General features: G+C 28.7%; 7 protein-coding genes across 8 annotated transcripts; 3 read left to right on the top strand and 4 right to left on the bottom strand.

Annotated features, from left to right (window-relative positions):
• Positions 1-573: 573 nt before the first annotated feature.
• OCT59_018015 (Arf GTPase arl1) lies at positions 574-2,262 on the bottom strand. The gene is made up of 8 exons (XM_025313628.2): positions 2,140-2,262; positions 1,912-2,021; positions 1,692-1,719; positions 1,574-1,624; positions 1,469-1,483; positions 1,349-1,364; positions 983-1,273; positions 574-918 (listed from the first exon to the last, which is right to left on the bottom strand). Exons 1-8 carry the CDS (start codon positions 2,141-2,143, stop codon positions 885-887), a joined length of 549 nt encoding a protein of 182 aa, XP_025186967.1. The 5' UTR covers positions 2,144-2,262; the 3' UTR covers positions 574-884.
• Positions 2,263-2,410: 148 nt separating this feature from the next.
• Positions 2,411-3,434, top strand: OCT59_018016 (uncharacterized protein; the record flags this gene model as incomplete). Its single annotated transcript, XM_066148478.1, has 5 exons — positions 2,411-2,655; positions 2,730-2,886; positions 2,950-3,050; positions 3,135-3,200; positions 3,285-3,434. The coding sequence occupies exons 1-5, from the start codon at positions 2,437-2,439 to the stop codon at positions 3,432-3,434; spliced, it is 693 nt and encodes a 230-aa protein (XP_066004404.1). The 5' UTR covers positions 2,411-2,436.
• OCT59_018017 (uncharacterized protein) lies at positions 3,398-5,211 on the bottom strand. Its single transcript, XM_025330007.2, has 2 exons — positions 4,683-5,211; positions 3,398-4,576 (listed from the first exon to the last, which is right to left on the bottom strand). The coding sequence occupies exons 1-2, from the start codon at positions 5,075-5,077 to the stop codon at positions 3,757-3,759; spliced, it is 1,215 nt and encodes a 404-aa protein (XP_025186969.1). The 5' UTR covers positions 5,078-5,211; the 3' UTR covers positions 3,398-3,756.
• A 396-nt stretch (positions 5,212-5,607) lies between these two features.
• Positions 5,608-6,586, top strand: OCT59_018018 (uncharacterized protein). The gene is made up of 5 exons (XM_025313629.2): positions 5,608-5,743; positions 5,835-5,861; positions 5,929-5,991; positions 6,074-6,152; positions 6,221-6,586. Exons 1-5 carry the CDS (start codon positions 5,705-5,707, stop codon positions 6,268-6,270), a joined length of 258 nt encoding a protein of 85 aa, XP_025186970.1. The 5' UTR covers positions 5,608-5,704; the 3' UTR covers positions 6,271-6,586.
• A 592-nt stretch (positions 6,587-7,178) lies between these two features.
• OCT59_018019 (uncharacterized protein) lies at positions 7,179-8,392 on the bottom strand (the record flags this gene model as incomplete). The annotated part of the gene is made up of 6 exons (XM_025313630.2): positions 7,179-7,214; positions 7,310-7,402; positions 7,486-7,595; positions 7,662-7,989; positions 8,097-8,223; positions 8,319-8,392. The coding sequence occupies 6 exons, from the start codon at positions 8,390-8,392 to the stop codon at positions 7,179-7,181; spliced, it is 768 nt and encodes a 255-aa protein (XP_025186971.1).
• Positions 8,393-8,643: 251 nt separating this feature from the next.
• Positions 8,644-11,175, top strand: OCT59_018020 (uncharacterized protein). 2 transcript variants are annotated; one of them, XM_025313631.2, is made up of 7 exons: positions 8,884-9,151; positions 9,227-9,256; positions 9,333-9,460; positions 9,532-10,099; positions 10,177-10,295; positions 10,441-10,664; positions 10,775-11,175. In XM_025313631.2, exons 1-7 carry the CDS (start codon positions 8,953-8,955, stop codon positions 10,995-10,997), a joined length of 1,491 nt encoding a protein of 496 aa, XP_025186972.1. In that variant the 5' UTR covers positions 8,884-8,952; the 3' UTR covers positions 10,998-11,175. The 2 variants fall into 2 exon arrangements, with proteins under 2 accessions (XP_066004405.1, XP_025186972.1); XM_066148479.1 differs by having other exon boundaries at positions 8,644-9,151; positions 9,227-9,460.
• A 20-nt stretch (positions 11,176-11,195) lies between these two features.
• On the bottom strand, positions 11,196-13,940 carry OCT59_018021 (uncharacterized protein). The gene is made up of 8 exons (XM_025313632.2): positions 13,604-13,940; positions 13,223-13,378; positions 13,054-13,137; positions 12,657-12,960; positions 12,464-12,574; positions 12,349-12,390; positions 11,681-12,271; positions 11,196-11,601 (listed from the first exon to the last, which is right to left on the bottom strand). The coding sequence occupies exons 1-8, from the start codon at positions 13,829-13,831 to the stop codon at positions 11,564-11,566; spliced, it is 1,554 nt and encodes a 517-aa protein (XP_025186973.1). The 5' UTR covers positions 13,832-13,940; the 3' UTR covers positions 11,196-11,563.
• Positions 13,941-15,726: the final 1,786 nt, after the last annotated feature.

Here is a 15,726-nt window from a genome sequence, read left to right on the forward strand (position 1 = left end):
ATATTTTTATTTATTTCTTTTTACTAAATAACCTTGTATTAAAAACAAAATACCATTATTAAAATGAAGCACATACATATTAGTAAAATCACTAACTTTAGTCAAAGAAGTTTCAAACAATACATAATAATTTAATCCAAACCAGAATAAACTTATCTATTGCAAGTGTTAAAGCATAATTGTTAGAGAAAGAACACTTGTACTTATCAGATTTAAAAATAAAATTTTTGATAAAAAAGTTTTTTTTTTGCACTATTATGAAAATAATGTTTAATAAAAAAATATTTAATATAAAAAAAAAATAATTTGTGTAAAAAGAATGTTTATTTCGTGTGAAAAGCGGTAAATAAACAAAATGAGGCTGAATGAATATCTTCACAATAATATTTTAAAATTTTAATAATGGGTATACTTATTGTAACTATAATAATTATTATAGTTATTATATCATATTTAAAAAAAAAAAATTTCAGGTTTAATAATTTTTATAATGTACCTTTTAATTATTAAATTGATTATTTATATTATTTATATATAATTTGAAGAGATCATATAATAATAAAAACCACCATAGACAAATTCAAAACTGAACCGACTTTATATTACAATAAAAACACATAAGTTTAGATAACTAGTTAAATAACGAGATGTTTAAAAAAAAAAATAATTAATTAAACAATATTATAGTATTAAGGAATGTACACAAATTTTAAGAGAATGACGTAAAAATTTCTATTAACCATGAGCAATGTTATTTTTTTTTATATCCAAAAAGCTAATTAAATCAAAATAGTAAATTTATACAGTATCCAAAACTAAAAAAATAAATCTAATTGATGTAATAAAAAAAGTTCAGAATTTCAAGAATGATACTATTTAATATCTTATTGTTCGTTGCCTCTAATAATATTGACCAACCTGTAAAATATTAAAAATTTTAATATTAAATCATTTATTAAATAGGACATTATTAAATACTTACCAATCTAATCCTTCCGTTAAGCCATCGCCTTTTACAGCACTTGTTTTATAAATACTCCATTGTCTATTCTTTAATGTGCCTAAACCTAATGCATCTGATACTTCAGCTGCGGACATTGCGCCTACCATATCCTGTTTATTGGCAAAAACCAACAACGCAGCATCGCGTAATTCTTCCTCATCAAGCATTGCATGAAGTTCCTCTTTTGAAGTACTCATACGGTCACGATCTACCGAATCTACAACATATATAACTGCGTCGGTGTTTGCATAATAACAGCGCCAATATGGCCTTCAATGATAAAATAATATTAGAATGGTAAATGTTGCAATATGTAACAAATATTACGATAACAATTAACCATACCTTATACTTGTTTGTCCTTATTGAGAAGATTATAATATAATAGAAAGATAATTTATAGATTAATCTAATTATAAAGGAAAATTAACCACAAAATCACTTAATTGAATTAGAATATGTTACCTCCTAGATCCCATACTAACAATGAAATAAATTTAAAAATTCTTTAGTACAAACATACGTAATGATAGTACATATATACGCATAAATACATAAAACATAGTTCACCTTGAAATTTAATATTCTTATATGTTACAGTTTCTACATTAAAGCCAATAGCTGCAGATCAAAAAATTTTCATATTAGCATTCCATAGTCTCAAATTTTAATTTTTGATCCAACTTACTTGGAATAGTTGTCACTACTTCTCCGATCTAAAAATAAATGAAGATTAATAAAATAATTAGAACTTATGGCTATTAACATGAAGTATAATGAATCTCAAAAATGAATCAAACAAGGAAAATATTAATTTAATGCTCTTTTCATCCTCTGATAAGTATATAATGCATTAAACATTTTAAACGTTGTTAAAAAAAAGAGAAACAACCAAAAAAATAACATACCTGTAATCGATATAGTATTGTTGTTTTTCCAGCACCGTCTAAACCTAAAATAAGTATTCGTACTTCTTTTTCACCCCATAGCCTTCCTAACACTCGACTAAGTATTGCACCTGGTTAGAAAGAGACAGGAAACCAGGGAGTCCACACTGAAATTAGCTTAGAGGGTATGTTGATGAAAGAGGAAAAACTTGGATTTCATAACTTTATTGAAGATAACTTGATACTTACCCATTATGTTCTTAAAGATTAAATAAAAAAATTATGTATATATATATAAATCTCGACAAATCTCTATAGAGTACGACTCAATTTATTTATTTTTTTTTAAAAAAAAAGAAATTATGATTTATTATTTTTTTTTTCGGACGTTGACCGAACTTTTATAGCTGTGAAAACTTCTGTATCTGGCATAGGTATGATTTCCATTACAAATCTCTCACATATCCGATCAGACCACGTGTTATATTAATTTCCCGAATTCCGAGATGTTCTTTTTTTTAAAATTGGAAGATTTTGAAGGGTATTATGTCTAACTTTGACCAGGGCCGAACTAATGAAAAAACACAGAAACGCGTTCCGAAATGGAAGAAACTACTGTCACTTAAAAATTCTTCTGTTACAGTACCTTTAGAGTACTCTTCTAAAACTGAAGAAAACGAAAAAATCAAAAGAAAGAAAAATGCTTCACATGATGATTCGTTCGAAATTGAAAAGAAAAGAAAAAAACACAAGAATAAAGATAAAGTAACAAAAGAAGAGAGAAAGAAAGAAAAAAAGATATACACAGAAAGAAAAAACAAAAGGTTAATTATGAAAAGATAACTGATGAAAAAGATAGTGATCGTAATGAAAGTGAAAATTTATCTATACAACTTCCATTGGAAAATAATAAGACAAATGATTTAAATTCGGTATTAGCAATTGAACAAACCAAACTTAAGATACCAGAAGAATTTACACAAACTGTCAAAGCAGGTGCGTTAATGATAAATTTTTTTTTTCTTTGATATTATATTAATTACTGAAATTTTTTTTTAGGGTTAAAATATCTTATAAATTGGCGTTACTGCAAAGAACAATGGAAATTTCAAAAAATACGTCAAATTTGGCTGCTTAAAAACGCATATAGTGAAGATTTAGTGAGTTAATGCCATAATATTGTTTGTAATATTCTCGAAAATCGAAATCTAGTTAAAATTATTTTAAATCTTTGATTGATATAGCTTTCGGAAGATTTTTTCGAATTATTTTTGGATTATATCGCGGAATTATTAGGACAGTCGCGTGATGTAAGTTTATAACTGTAATATAATTTTTCTTAGTTAACAAAAAATAAAATATTATTATTATTTTTTTTGCATGAACTTAATTAGAGAACACTTGAAATGGCTCAGGATATGATCAATAGGCTTGAATCTGAACAGAAGGACGATGAAACAACAGATCAAAAAGATGACAATGAAAAAAGAAAGGAACAAATCAAATTAAATAGAGCAAAAGCAGTAGTGAGAGTACTTTCGTAAATACTATAAATTCTTAATTCTTATTATTAATTTAATTGAAAAGTAAAGGGTAGGAATAAATCTTAGCTTTTAGTAATAAAAATATGTTCAAAGAAAATAATTTTCGAACTTAAGGTGTTGTTATAATATTATATTTCAAAAAACCAACTTTTGGAAACCCACGAACATGTGAAACGTATTACATATAAATAAATCACCCTTTCTTTTCAGTATAAGCTATGTAATTTAATCCTGTTAGAAAAAACTTTGATACAAAAATCATAAAAATATTCAATATGCAAAGAAGAGAGAAAAATAAAAAAAAGTTGGTTTCCAAATACTATTATTTATAATGAATTGTCCATGGTTTGGTAGCTCTTTCACTAGCTCGTTGTCTCTCCAATTCCTCTATGTCATTCTCCATTTCAATTACACCAGCAGTCAATATTTTTACAGTATCCAACCAGAGATAATTCCGTCGATCCAATTGATTTCTAACTCTCTTTGCAAATTGCTCCATTTTAGTGACATATTCTACAAATTCATCGTGATTAAATGATTGGTTGCCAAATTTTTGAATTTGATCGACTACACCCTTCTGCATAGGATTTTGTGGAGGAGGATTATTTACAATAGAAGTTTGTAAACCGGTAGCCCCATAAGGTAAAATGGTAAAAGAAGTATTAGAGTTGCGGTCTTGTGTCGGTGTGCTTGTAGATGTAATTCCAGGAATATTAGGAGTATTAACAGGAATAACGGAGTACTGACGAAAAAGATCTGGGTGTTTATTGATAGCACATTTTTCCCAATATGAATGAATTTGTCGAGGAGTATAATTTTTCATAATGCCTTTGCTTCTCAGTAATTGGCGTAGTTGAATAGGATTCAAATGAGTGTTTTCTTCGATTTCCTTCCTGCATTCATCGCTAATGTCAGAATTAGAAACTGGTCTATTATGAAGAAGACCGTGATGAATTTCCAACATTGCTTCAGATGCAGGCATATCAATCTTCATTTGCATTTTCCCTTGACAAGGAAATCTCTCCATTCGTTTCCTATTTGAACCTTCCTTGTATTCCTTCATGGCGACAACGGACTGGCTGCAAACGTAATAAAACTTTGCAACATCCTTGTGACGCATTGAGGTATTCATACAATTATAGCTTTATATAGAATAAGAAAAAAAAAACGAATCAACAAAGAGTCGAAAATATTTAAGTTGCCTATACCAATGATTAACTGATATATTAAAAGTAAAAATAATCTTACGTCCAGTTATATTCGTCAGCTCTTTCTATTTCTTCCACAATCCAACGGGCAACGTCTTTAGGGTGTTCGTTACCAGTAATAACATTAGAGAGATTGAGGGCTACTCGAAGATTCAAAGAACAAATTTGAGTTCCGTCAGGAACGGTCGGCTGTGGGTTACTAAGTAACGCTCGCATTTCAGCAGAGACGAGGGCCGCTAGATCCATAAGACCTACGGTTTTAAGAGAAACTCGTAAAGAGTCTCCGTCGACAGTGTCGTCATCGCGTTTTCTTTTTGTCTTTTGTTTCTTGAGAGCCCTTTGTTCGATACAACTTTGGCATGTCTTCCACTTTTTATTTTTGTGGAAAAAAGCCTCGTCTTGTTTAGTTTGATGGCAGGATGTACACACCGGCATTTGTAGGATTTATGTAATTGGATATATCGCTGGGAACCAACCGCAAGGGAAAAAAATAGTATCAATAAATAAAAATCTACCGTAAGAATTGTGGAAAAAAAATTTTTTGGGAGGAATGTTGGGCAACAAGGAAAAAACCCAAAGATCCATCGACTGATTAATTTATATAAAAAAGCAGGAAGTGAGTGACGCCAATTTCCGTAAGCGGGATTGGCTAAATGTTACTTTACTGGATAAGTTTCCGGTTTTAAAGGAAAGATCCTCCGAAACTAACCGGAAGAACAGAAGTTTTTTTCGGATAGATTTCATAGACGGCAAAATTACTTGTTGTAACAGGTTCCACTGTTAATAATATTTTCGTTACACGTTGGTTTAAATTCTCCCACACACACATCTCCCCATCAATTTATCATTACCTATAAAAATTCCCAAATCTTGCCGGGTTCCTGGTAATCTATCACTCGGTTGCAGATCGAATTATACGGAAGTTTAATGGTTTTCATATCCGGAATATAGATTGGCTATCCGGCAAAAAATCTCACCGTGACATTAGCTTTCAATTTTTACAGTTGTTAATTCCTGGCTATAGATCTTCTCAACCGCACTTAATATATAAATAAACTAATCATGGCTACTAAAGTTCAAAAAATTATGGTTCAACCCATAGTAAGTAGTTTACTTTCATTTTTTTTCTTTACTTTTTTTTCTTTAAAAAAAATATATATAAATACGATCTAATAAAACGTTTGTTTTTTAGAACTTGATTTTCAAGTATCTTCAAAATGTAAGTTTTTTTTAAAATATCTTGCAATGTGTTACATAATTTCTTACATTTTTTTTAAATTTATCAGAAAACAAGAGTTCAAATTTGGTTATATGAACAAGTAGATTTGAGGATCGAAGGGCAAATTATTGTCAGTAGTATTCACTTGATAATTCTTTTTTACATCTATTTTTATCTATTAAACAAATCTTTAATTATATATTTACATTTAGGGGTTTGACGAATTTATGAATCTTGTACTTGACAATGCTGAAGAAGTGAATCTCAAGAAAAAAACTCGAAATGCATTGGGTAATTAAACATGTCTTCAACTGTATTAATTAGCTTTAATATTCATTATATTTTCTTATTTATTCTAGGTCGAATCTTATTAAAAGGAGATAATATAACTTTAATCCAAAGTATTTGATCGGAAACATAGACAAGTTGTAAAAAAGTTCCGAATGCTATAATTCAGTAGTTTTTACTGAAATAGAAATAAAATTAGAAGGAATAAAAATGGGTAAAAAAACCATCTATATAATGTTAGAAACAGGTTTGTTCTGATGAAAATAAAGTTTTTCGGTTGTGGTGAGTATAATCTTTCAAGCAATAAATACACATTTTCAATTGTGTTTAGTAAAAGATTTGAGTATTATCTTGATCTGCGGTAGTTCACATGATAAGCATCTTTAATTTTATAAATAAAAATTTCAATGCAATGGCTGCCCTTCCTACCCTTCCAAAAAATCATTTCACTACTAAATGATCATTCTTACGGTTGAGAATTGAGACAGACTCTGATTGATTCCTCAAAAAAGTACACTAATGACCATAGATCCTTCACGTGACTTTCCGTTATCCGATTTGAAGTAGTCTTCTTACTAAATCCCATATGTTATCTATATATATATCAATTCCCAATTTCTTTCTTGAATAAGATCAATCTCTAATTTCAAGCAGCTTATGTATGTACTGTACCAGTAAAAAATTTTCGGAATACATGTCGTTCCTACCCCTCGATTTTCATGCACACGTGTATGTGACAAAATCTGAGATAACATTGCGCTTAAATTTAAACTAATTTTGGTATGTGTAATATTGTGTTATAATTTGCGTAATATCACATGGAAAAACTCGATTATAAGTAAACATAATTTCTTATTTATTGATACTATTTTACTTTTGAATTTTTTTTTAATTGACGTTTTGTCAAAAGAAGAATTACAATTAATATAACTATCGAACTCAAACGTCTATACTTTCCTAACATTATTGATAAGTCTCGCCATATAATTAGTTTATTTAATCTAATTTCTTATATTAATTTACCAATTACTATATATTACTATATATGAAAAATTGAATGAATATCTAATTTTTTTTTAAAAAAAAAATAAGGAAAGAAAAGAATTAATAAATTAGTTTTCCCTTTATGCAATTCAAAATTAATTCAAATTTTTACTTACAATAAAGTCAAAAATTAGAGTGCCTCCACTTCCTACTAACCAAGCTAAATTCATTAGCAAATAGTGTGGTTCTATTGAGAAGAAAATAATCGACTTTTGATAATAATTTAATAATTAAAGGTTAGTTATGTTAAAAAATATTAATTAAGTACTTTAAAAATCGAAATTCTTCATACCAAACTATAGGTTATATTTCCTAACACACAAAAACAGAACATTGCTAGTGACAAACCCTCCGTAGATTTATTTTGATAGTTTTGAATAATTTGTGGAATTCGAGCACCAACTGTTACAATTATCAAATGATTTTGGTTAGTAAATATTAATAATAAAAATGGTGATCTTTACTTACGATAAAGAAATGCGCTAGCCCATCCAAAGATTTGTGCTACAATGTTCATTCCTTGATCTTCGCTGTTAGAAACTTCCTGTGATTTCATTCTGCTGGTGATGACATATGAAATTACTCCTGTTAAGCAAACCCCAATTAATGAAGCGAAAATAAACAAGAATTGCTTAATTCTTTCTTGACGTCTCGACTCCGGGGTAGAAGTATTATTAATAAGAGGAATTGTTTCTCCAACAATTTCATCATCAGTTTGTCTTCTTCGTCTGCGGTAATAGTAAATTTGGATAATTACTATTATATCAATTATTATATAATAAATAGCAAGAATTATCTAATAATAAAAAAAGTCGTTTATATATCATTTACAATTCATTGGAGTTCAGTCTACATGATAGATTTTTACATATAATTTTACATAAAAAACAATCATTTACTTACCATAGTTGTAAGCAGTTTTTGATATACTGCTCCGACTAAATTTAACCAATCGCCGACGGCCCATATGTAAAGAAAAGTAGGTGATAACGAATCTCCAGACTTGCGTTTATAATTTATCCATATTTGCCTGGAAAAGAATTTTTATCAATTTCCTAATTTAAGTACTCTTGAAAGTAACATATTTCATTGTAATTATAAATTTTCTTTTTAAACAAAACTTACGGAAATAAAACTACGACCCAAGAAGCTATCGATATATAGCCAGCAACATTAGAAAGAACTACGTTTCTTTCCATTATTAATATAAAATATAAAAATATAACTTATAACTGTAAAAGTGATGTAGGTTAAAGAACTGGCAGAATGGGAAAGTTTAAATAATATTTATAATATTTCAAAATATCAAATATTTTTATTATGATTCTAGTTTTAGTAAAGTAATACATTAGTGATGTAGCACAATTAGGTGAGTCATCATGCACTGTATTTGCCACATGTTTAAAAAATAAATTCTTGATAGTTGTTAGGCGTTTGATAATTTTTATCTGATGACTTTTTGATTTTTTTCATTTAGAATGTCTGCATTGATAGAATAGTAAAAAGATCTTAAAAGATCTTGATTAATGGTAACAATTTTCAGGTGAACTATGTAGAATTTCCCAGTTTAAAAAAACGTAATTTTATTTGCCAATGCCAATATTATGCAGATAAATCTTTTGTGTTACTACAAATTTGGATTAGCATAAAATATTACAATCCAAAATGATGTTCGTACAAGTTTTCTCTTGGCAACTTACGCATTGCCACAAACTTAACTTATTATACGAACTTTTCAAATTTCACATGTTTTATAATTATGACCGAAATTGAAAGTTCTAATCCTGTTCAAACTCCACAGACGAAAGGAAAAAGCAAAGCTGTCGAAGAAGATACAAATGTAGGAAGAAAACCTATATCAACAAATAAAGTAGCGGTCGAATATCAACTTAAAGCTATTGAATGGATTGAACCTTCTTCAGGAGAACTTCGAAAATTAAAAGTTATCACGCAAAATGGTATGATCTATATACGTTTTATAAAGTTTTATTAAAAATAAAGATTAATGAAATATATTTTATTTATATAAATAGAAAATGGACCATGCCCATTATTAGCACTTTGTATGCATAAACTTTTCCTTTAAACGTAATGTTTAATTTTATGCATAATGAATTAATTAATTATTTAATATGATAGGCAATGTATTGCTGTTACGAGGAGATATTAAAATCAAACCCTATGACCGTTCATCTGTTACTTATGATTTTCTAGTAGAATTATTAGGAGATTATTTGTTGAAATCAATCCCACAAGGAGAAGTCGAGGTCTTATATTTTACCTTAATATTTTATATTGTACCAATTTATATTTATTGTTACTGACTTTTTTCAATTAGATCCGGAATGGATTACAAGTAACAAATGGGAAATCATCCCAAAATCAAGAAGAAACGAAATTACAATCAGACAATGTTTCAAATGGAGTTGAAGATTTAACAAATAAAGTTCAGCAGGTTACATTGGAAAATGGTGTAGCAGAAGATAAAGAAAATGAGCAAATAAATAAAAACAATGGTGAAGTTGATATCATAAGACCATCTTTGTTGGATTATCATCATACACTCAACACTGCTTTATCTATCATTCCATCATTACAAACCGGATTGGATGTGAATGTTCATTTCAACTCAATTCATGGATTTGAACCTACTGCGGAATTATCAGTTTTTGATGTATTCCATGTTGATCTTGTTCATGGATGGGTAGTTGATCCTCAAGATGAAGAGACTTGGAATGTAGTGGTTGGAAAATGTGGCAGTTATAATAAAGCGGTAGAGTGTGTCGTTGGTGGTGATTCCGTGAGCAAAGGTATTGTGGTAGAAAGTTCGAATAAAGCTTCAAATAATGGATTTGAGGATTCTAAGAGTTCTCTAAACGAAGACGACAATATAAGAGTACGGGATGGTAAGTTGTATGGCATTCGAATTTTAATTTTAATTTATTTGTTTATTTATTTTCGGAATTTTTTAACACAATTTTAGCTCTAATTACTTCACAATTTTTGGATTCTACCGCAACACAACTCACATACCATGGTTTGTTATCATTATCCGAGACTTTACCACCAGGGCACCTTTGCACATTTTTCCGGAATAATCATGTGAGTTTATGATAACGTACATGCATGCTAGAGTGGGTAACTTTTTACCTTAGTCTACCTTAAAATTGATTTCATTATTGTTTTTTTTTAATTATCAAAATATATATATTCTATTTAATATTAACATCTATTTATTTATTAAAAGTTTTCAACACTTTATAAACATCCTGAAACATCCGTACTGTATATTTTAGTCACTGATGCAGGTTTTGTTCATGAAAGGTCTGTGGTATGGGAATCACTTATTGATGTAGATCAAAATGCTTCAGAATTTGTGAATGGACAATTTAAAAAAGGTGAAGCTACTGGTGGAGATTATGTAGATGTTGTAGAAGAACATCAGGATTTAACAGGAGGTGGTGATCAAGAGTAAGTGAAATTTCTAGTATATCGAACATATTGAAAATTTTACAAATTTTACGCAATGATTTAATATATATATGGGAATACAAATGTATTTATAACACATTTCTTTATAGTTATGCTTTAGCTTTAAGTCTTCAACAAGAAGAGGAACGGGAAGCTGAATATCGACGTCAAAAAGAATCACAGCGTAAACAACAAGAATCACAACGTAGACGTCAAGAAGAAACACAAGGAAGGAAAAATCACCATGAATCAACTTCACAAATCTCAACTAGTAGTACTTTTACTACTTCATCTGAAAAGGAAAAAAAGAAAGATAAATGTATAATTTCTTAGCATTTTGGGCACAAGCAATTATTCTTTTATTATTTAATTTAAAAATTTATTTTGTTTATTAAGAAATATTTTAAAGTTGAATTTTTTTTGTGGTTTGGTTAATCTGTATCATATATACTTTGTATATTATTATATTTTGACTTTTAATTTATAATAAATTCTAACCCATGAATTTAGTAATTTCATTAGGTAATTTTTCATTTAATATTTAATATTACTAACGTAAAAGTAGTAATATTAAAAGAAAGTTCTTTTATTACATTACAATGATTTCCATAGTAGTTTAAGAAATTGAAACGTACTTTCTTAATTAGATTGCTTTCACATTATTAAAAAAAACAAAAAGAAAAAAATGCTAATCGACAATTACATTATTTACCAACTTTTTTTTTTACATTAAAATTATAAAAAGAAAATCGTTTTTTTTAAGAGTTAACGATTTTCTATAGAAAAAATTGTTCGTTTGCTTTCTTTGCTTTAAAATAATGAGTTGCAATCTCTCAAACATCATTTTAATGAAAGATCCCGATCTTTCAGAATGTATATACAAAATATTTCTCGTTCCCTTATTGAGAACGTTGTTTATATGGGGTTCCACGGTTTCCTATAATTAAATGAAATAATACACAGATTAAATCATGAAACTTAGAAATAACTATTAAAATTTTAATTGTCAAACAGACCTTGGTATCCACCACCTCTTCCACCACGGGGACCTGAACCACCACGTCCACGATAATTTCCATAATTTCCACCATCACGATAATAACCTCCTCCTCCATAATTATTGTAACCTCCCGAATCCCTTCGAGGCCCTTGGCCTCTATGTCCACGATTACCGCGATAACGCCCTCTGTGTCCACCAGAACCCTGTGATAACGGCGGTGGTTGATTACTATTTTGTTGAGTTGATGCCTGTGTTAGTTTTGAATCTGATTGATCTTCTGAAGTAGTTTGTGATTCTTGAACAGGTGGTTCCTCTTGTTGTTGAGACAATTCTTCTTGTTCAGTAGAAACCTGTTGTTGATCATCCTGTTCAATAAATTGCTGCTGTTGCTGTTCCACTATATATTGTTGTTGTTGTTGTTCAACAGTGAATTGCTGTTGTTCCACTGCATATGTATCATAACTCTGTTGTTGACTATATTGTTCTTGAACATTAACATCTACAACTGTTTCTTCTGCTGGATTTTGTTCCGCATCTGTGCTTTGATAACCAAACGTTGTATTATTATTGATTGTGTTATCAAAAGCTTGAGGTTGAGATTGATCATCTAAATATTCAAACAAAATGTTCACTCAATGAGAAATTCAAAACATAAGTTTAGTTGAAAATAAAATGTATAATTACCAGGGCGCATAAATTTCAATTCAGCATTAAATTCGGTAGTAACTATAACAAGAATTAAAAATCAAACATCTGTAGATAACGAAAATAACCTTTTGAATAATGAATAAATTTATACCTTCAATGTGATCGGGTGTGTTAATAATTTCAAATGTTTCATTCAATTCCTCTTGATCTCCGGAAGTTTCTAGTATAGGAGGGTTTTTAATCAAAGAACGTAACTGAGAATCTAGAATTAAGGATCGAATCTTTTATTAAAAAAAAAAAAAATTTTTTTTCTCAAAACATCATAAAAAGATAATGTGAAATACATGATATTCCATAGGAAGAAGGAGTTTCATCACTTGATGCAACTTGATCCGTTTCAGGGACACCATTAGGCAATATCAAACCCTCATCACCTGAGTTTAATTTGCCGACAAGATCCAATGCATGTCGGATTTTTTCTTCATATGGTTCTTCATTCTCTGCTTCCTCAGATAAAGTTGTAAGTTTAGCACGAAGAGTTTCAACAGCTTCGAATTCATTATCCGATAATTGGACAATACCGCGTTGTTGAAAGTGTACAAGCCTAAAAAAGAGGATGAGCTGTAATAAGGATTTACAATGCGTAGCCTAACAATAAATTTTAAGTCAGTAAATTAATACCAAAGAAAAGAAATATTTATTTTATATGTGAAAACAAAAGAAAAGGAGATATATTAATACCTTAACTTTTTCAACAGCATCAGCAATTGCTTGATCACGTTCCAACTGCTGTGCCTTTTTTAGTTCAGCTTGTTTCTTAAGTTCCTATTGAAATTATATCGACGAGAAAATTAATGATTACGCAAAATAATAGGGACCAATTAACCAAAAGAAAAAACTTTAAACATACGTCTTTTTCAAGCAACTCTATCTGCTTAAGTGTTGATTCAAATTCTTTGATAGCACCACTAGTTTCACCTTTTCTTTCGAGAACTTTAATTTGATCTTCACTTAATTGAGGTTCAGAATCGGAATTTTTAATGGCTTCATATTTCTCAACATTTCTCTATAGAACAAATAATAAAATTATTAATTAAACAATTATGAAATATACATAATTTTCGCGTTCATCTTAATTCTTGTAATAAATTCGAATGTGAATAATAGTTCAAAGAAATTGAAGATAGTAGACTAGTCCCATCCCAAAAACTCATTGATTACAATAAAATAATTTTTTTTTTTTTATTAAAAAATAATAAAGGATATAACAAAATAAATTAAACCTTCATACCATCACTTTGTTTAATTTTCTAAGTCTTTTATTAATCACGTCAAGGTATGGGTTTTTGTTTACGTTTTCAAGAGAAGAATCCCCGGATTCAATAGCAGGTGTGATTGGAGAAAACGTTTCCTGGGGTAAAGAAGAAACATCTTTTTCAGTGGTAACTGCCAAAGATTTGCTTTTATCCTTCTTACGTGAAGGTGCGTTACTTTTGTTTTCAGTTTCAACGTTAGGCATTTCGAATTATTACTACTTTTTAGTTTACGTTTTTGAATAGGAAAATTTCTTTTGTTAAAAACACCGAAAATAAGATACCAAGTAAAAAATTTTTTCACAAGAATTTCAACAAAAAAAACCTGTTACTTTTTTTAAAAAATTTTTTTTTTAAAAAAAAAATTATTCTTATCACGTGCGGCAACGAATGATGTGGATGGAATGGGATCCACCACATTTAAAAAACTTATCGACTATCTCTAAGCCCCCTTTTCTTTGAATAAAGACAGAAATGGTTTGCCAAAGAACAATTGTTTTTGGAAAATGATTTTAAAGATGGAAACTAATGGAATAATAATTGTATATTTATTGTCTTCTTTTTTTTCTATATTTGTTTTAGGGTACTCGTAGAATTACTTTCAACAAAGGGACAAAAAGCATTCAAAGTAATTGTAACCGAATAAGGTAGTAAATAAAAAAGCGAGAAGATTCTGAAAATAGTTTGCGCCAAAACTTTACTTTCTTTATTTCCTTTGCCTAAAAATGTGACTTTATCATATGAATGATTTTGATTGGAGATCGCTTTGAATTAAAGTTTTTTTTTTATTTTTCGCGCTCTTCCCAATGTCATTGGCCATTCCCATCAGAGTAAAGTTTAAATAAAAAAAAAATTTTTTTGTTAGTCACGTGATTTATTACTGCGAGATAATTTTTTTTATTTTTACAATAATATTTGAATTCACAAAAAGAAAAAGGCCATTTAAGAATACTAATCAAAAAATTATTTTTTTTTTCAACAAAATCCTTCATAATTAATAGCCATCCTTTATTTTTTTAATAAAAAAAAGATAATTAATTAATCAATCAGACATTTTATTATTATAATTATAAAAAGTGAAAACTTTATTTATAACTTTATACTTTATTTTATAAAACCTTATTTTTTATTAAAAGGTATTTTTATTAAAAGTCGCTTCTAAATTTTTCAGCATGTGAGATCTTTAAAGATCTTTCTTAAATTTAGTTAGACCTCTCATAAATCTAAGCTATCCCAATAAAGTAATACACATCGTGTGGTTTATTATTATTTGAATTAAAAAAAATGGTTACAGACTTGCAGTTTATAAAACACTCATTATTCAAAAAAAAAAAAAATAATATTTGGTGTAATTAAAAATTATTGAAAATGGGCGAAATTTAAATTTATTGTAAAATACCAAATGAGGTCACATACAGGTTTGGCTCTTCACGTAATATTTTGCCAATCAAATCGAAAATTCTGATCTAAGGCGCAGCCTCGCTTCCGCCACATATTTAATTAATAATGGGAAAATCTACATTACTACATTATGTGACTATCAAAATCGGTAACAATTTATTATATTAATTATCAATATATTAAACATTTATATTAAATTCTCCCCGCTTTTTGATTGGTTAAAAATTAAGTTTAATAAAGTTAAACCATATCGATACTTAAGATATATACTCACGTGCCATAATGTCACAATGATGAAAAAAAAAAATTCGTTATTTCATATAAATATAGCCCATTTTTGTTATTTGTACCCCTTCTGGCCAACAGTATGCACTGACACGTGATATCGCTTGGCCGAATTTTCCTTAATTCTGGCCATGGGGGTATGAATAACAAAAATTGGGGTATAAATAACAATGGCCTAAATATACTATGATGCTTTATTTAATAAAAATATGTTTTGCAAATAATTATATATCCAAATAATGGTTTACATATATATGTCTACAAAATAACTATTAATCATATTTTCAACAAAATTTATTGTAATCTTCTATAAAATCAAGCAATAAACAAGTTTTGGGAAATTTCTTGTCGGAATATTATCTTCAGGATATATATCTTCGGGGTAAGGTCATCAGGAAAATGTCCTTTCGGGTTT

Source organism: Rhizophagus irregularis, chromosome 27 (assembly GCF_026210795.1).
Source record: "Rhizophagus irregularis chromosome 27, complete sequence".
Taxonomy (NCBI): Eukaryota; Fungi; Glomeromycota; class Glomeromycetes; order Glomerales; family Glomeraceae; genus Rhizophagus; species Rhizophagus irregularis.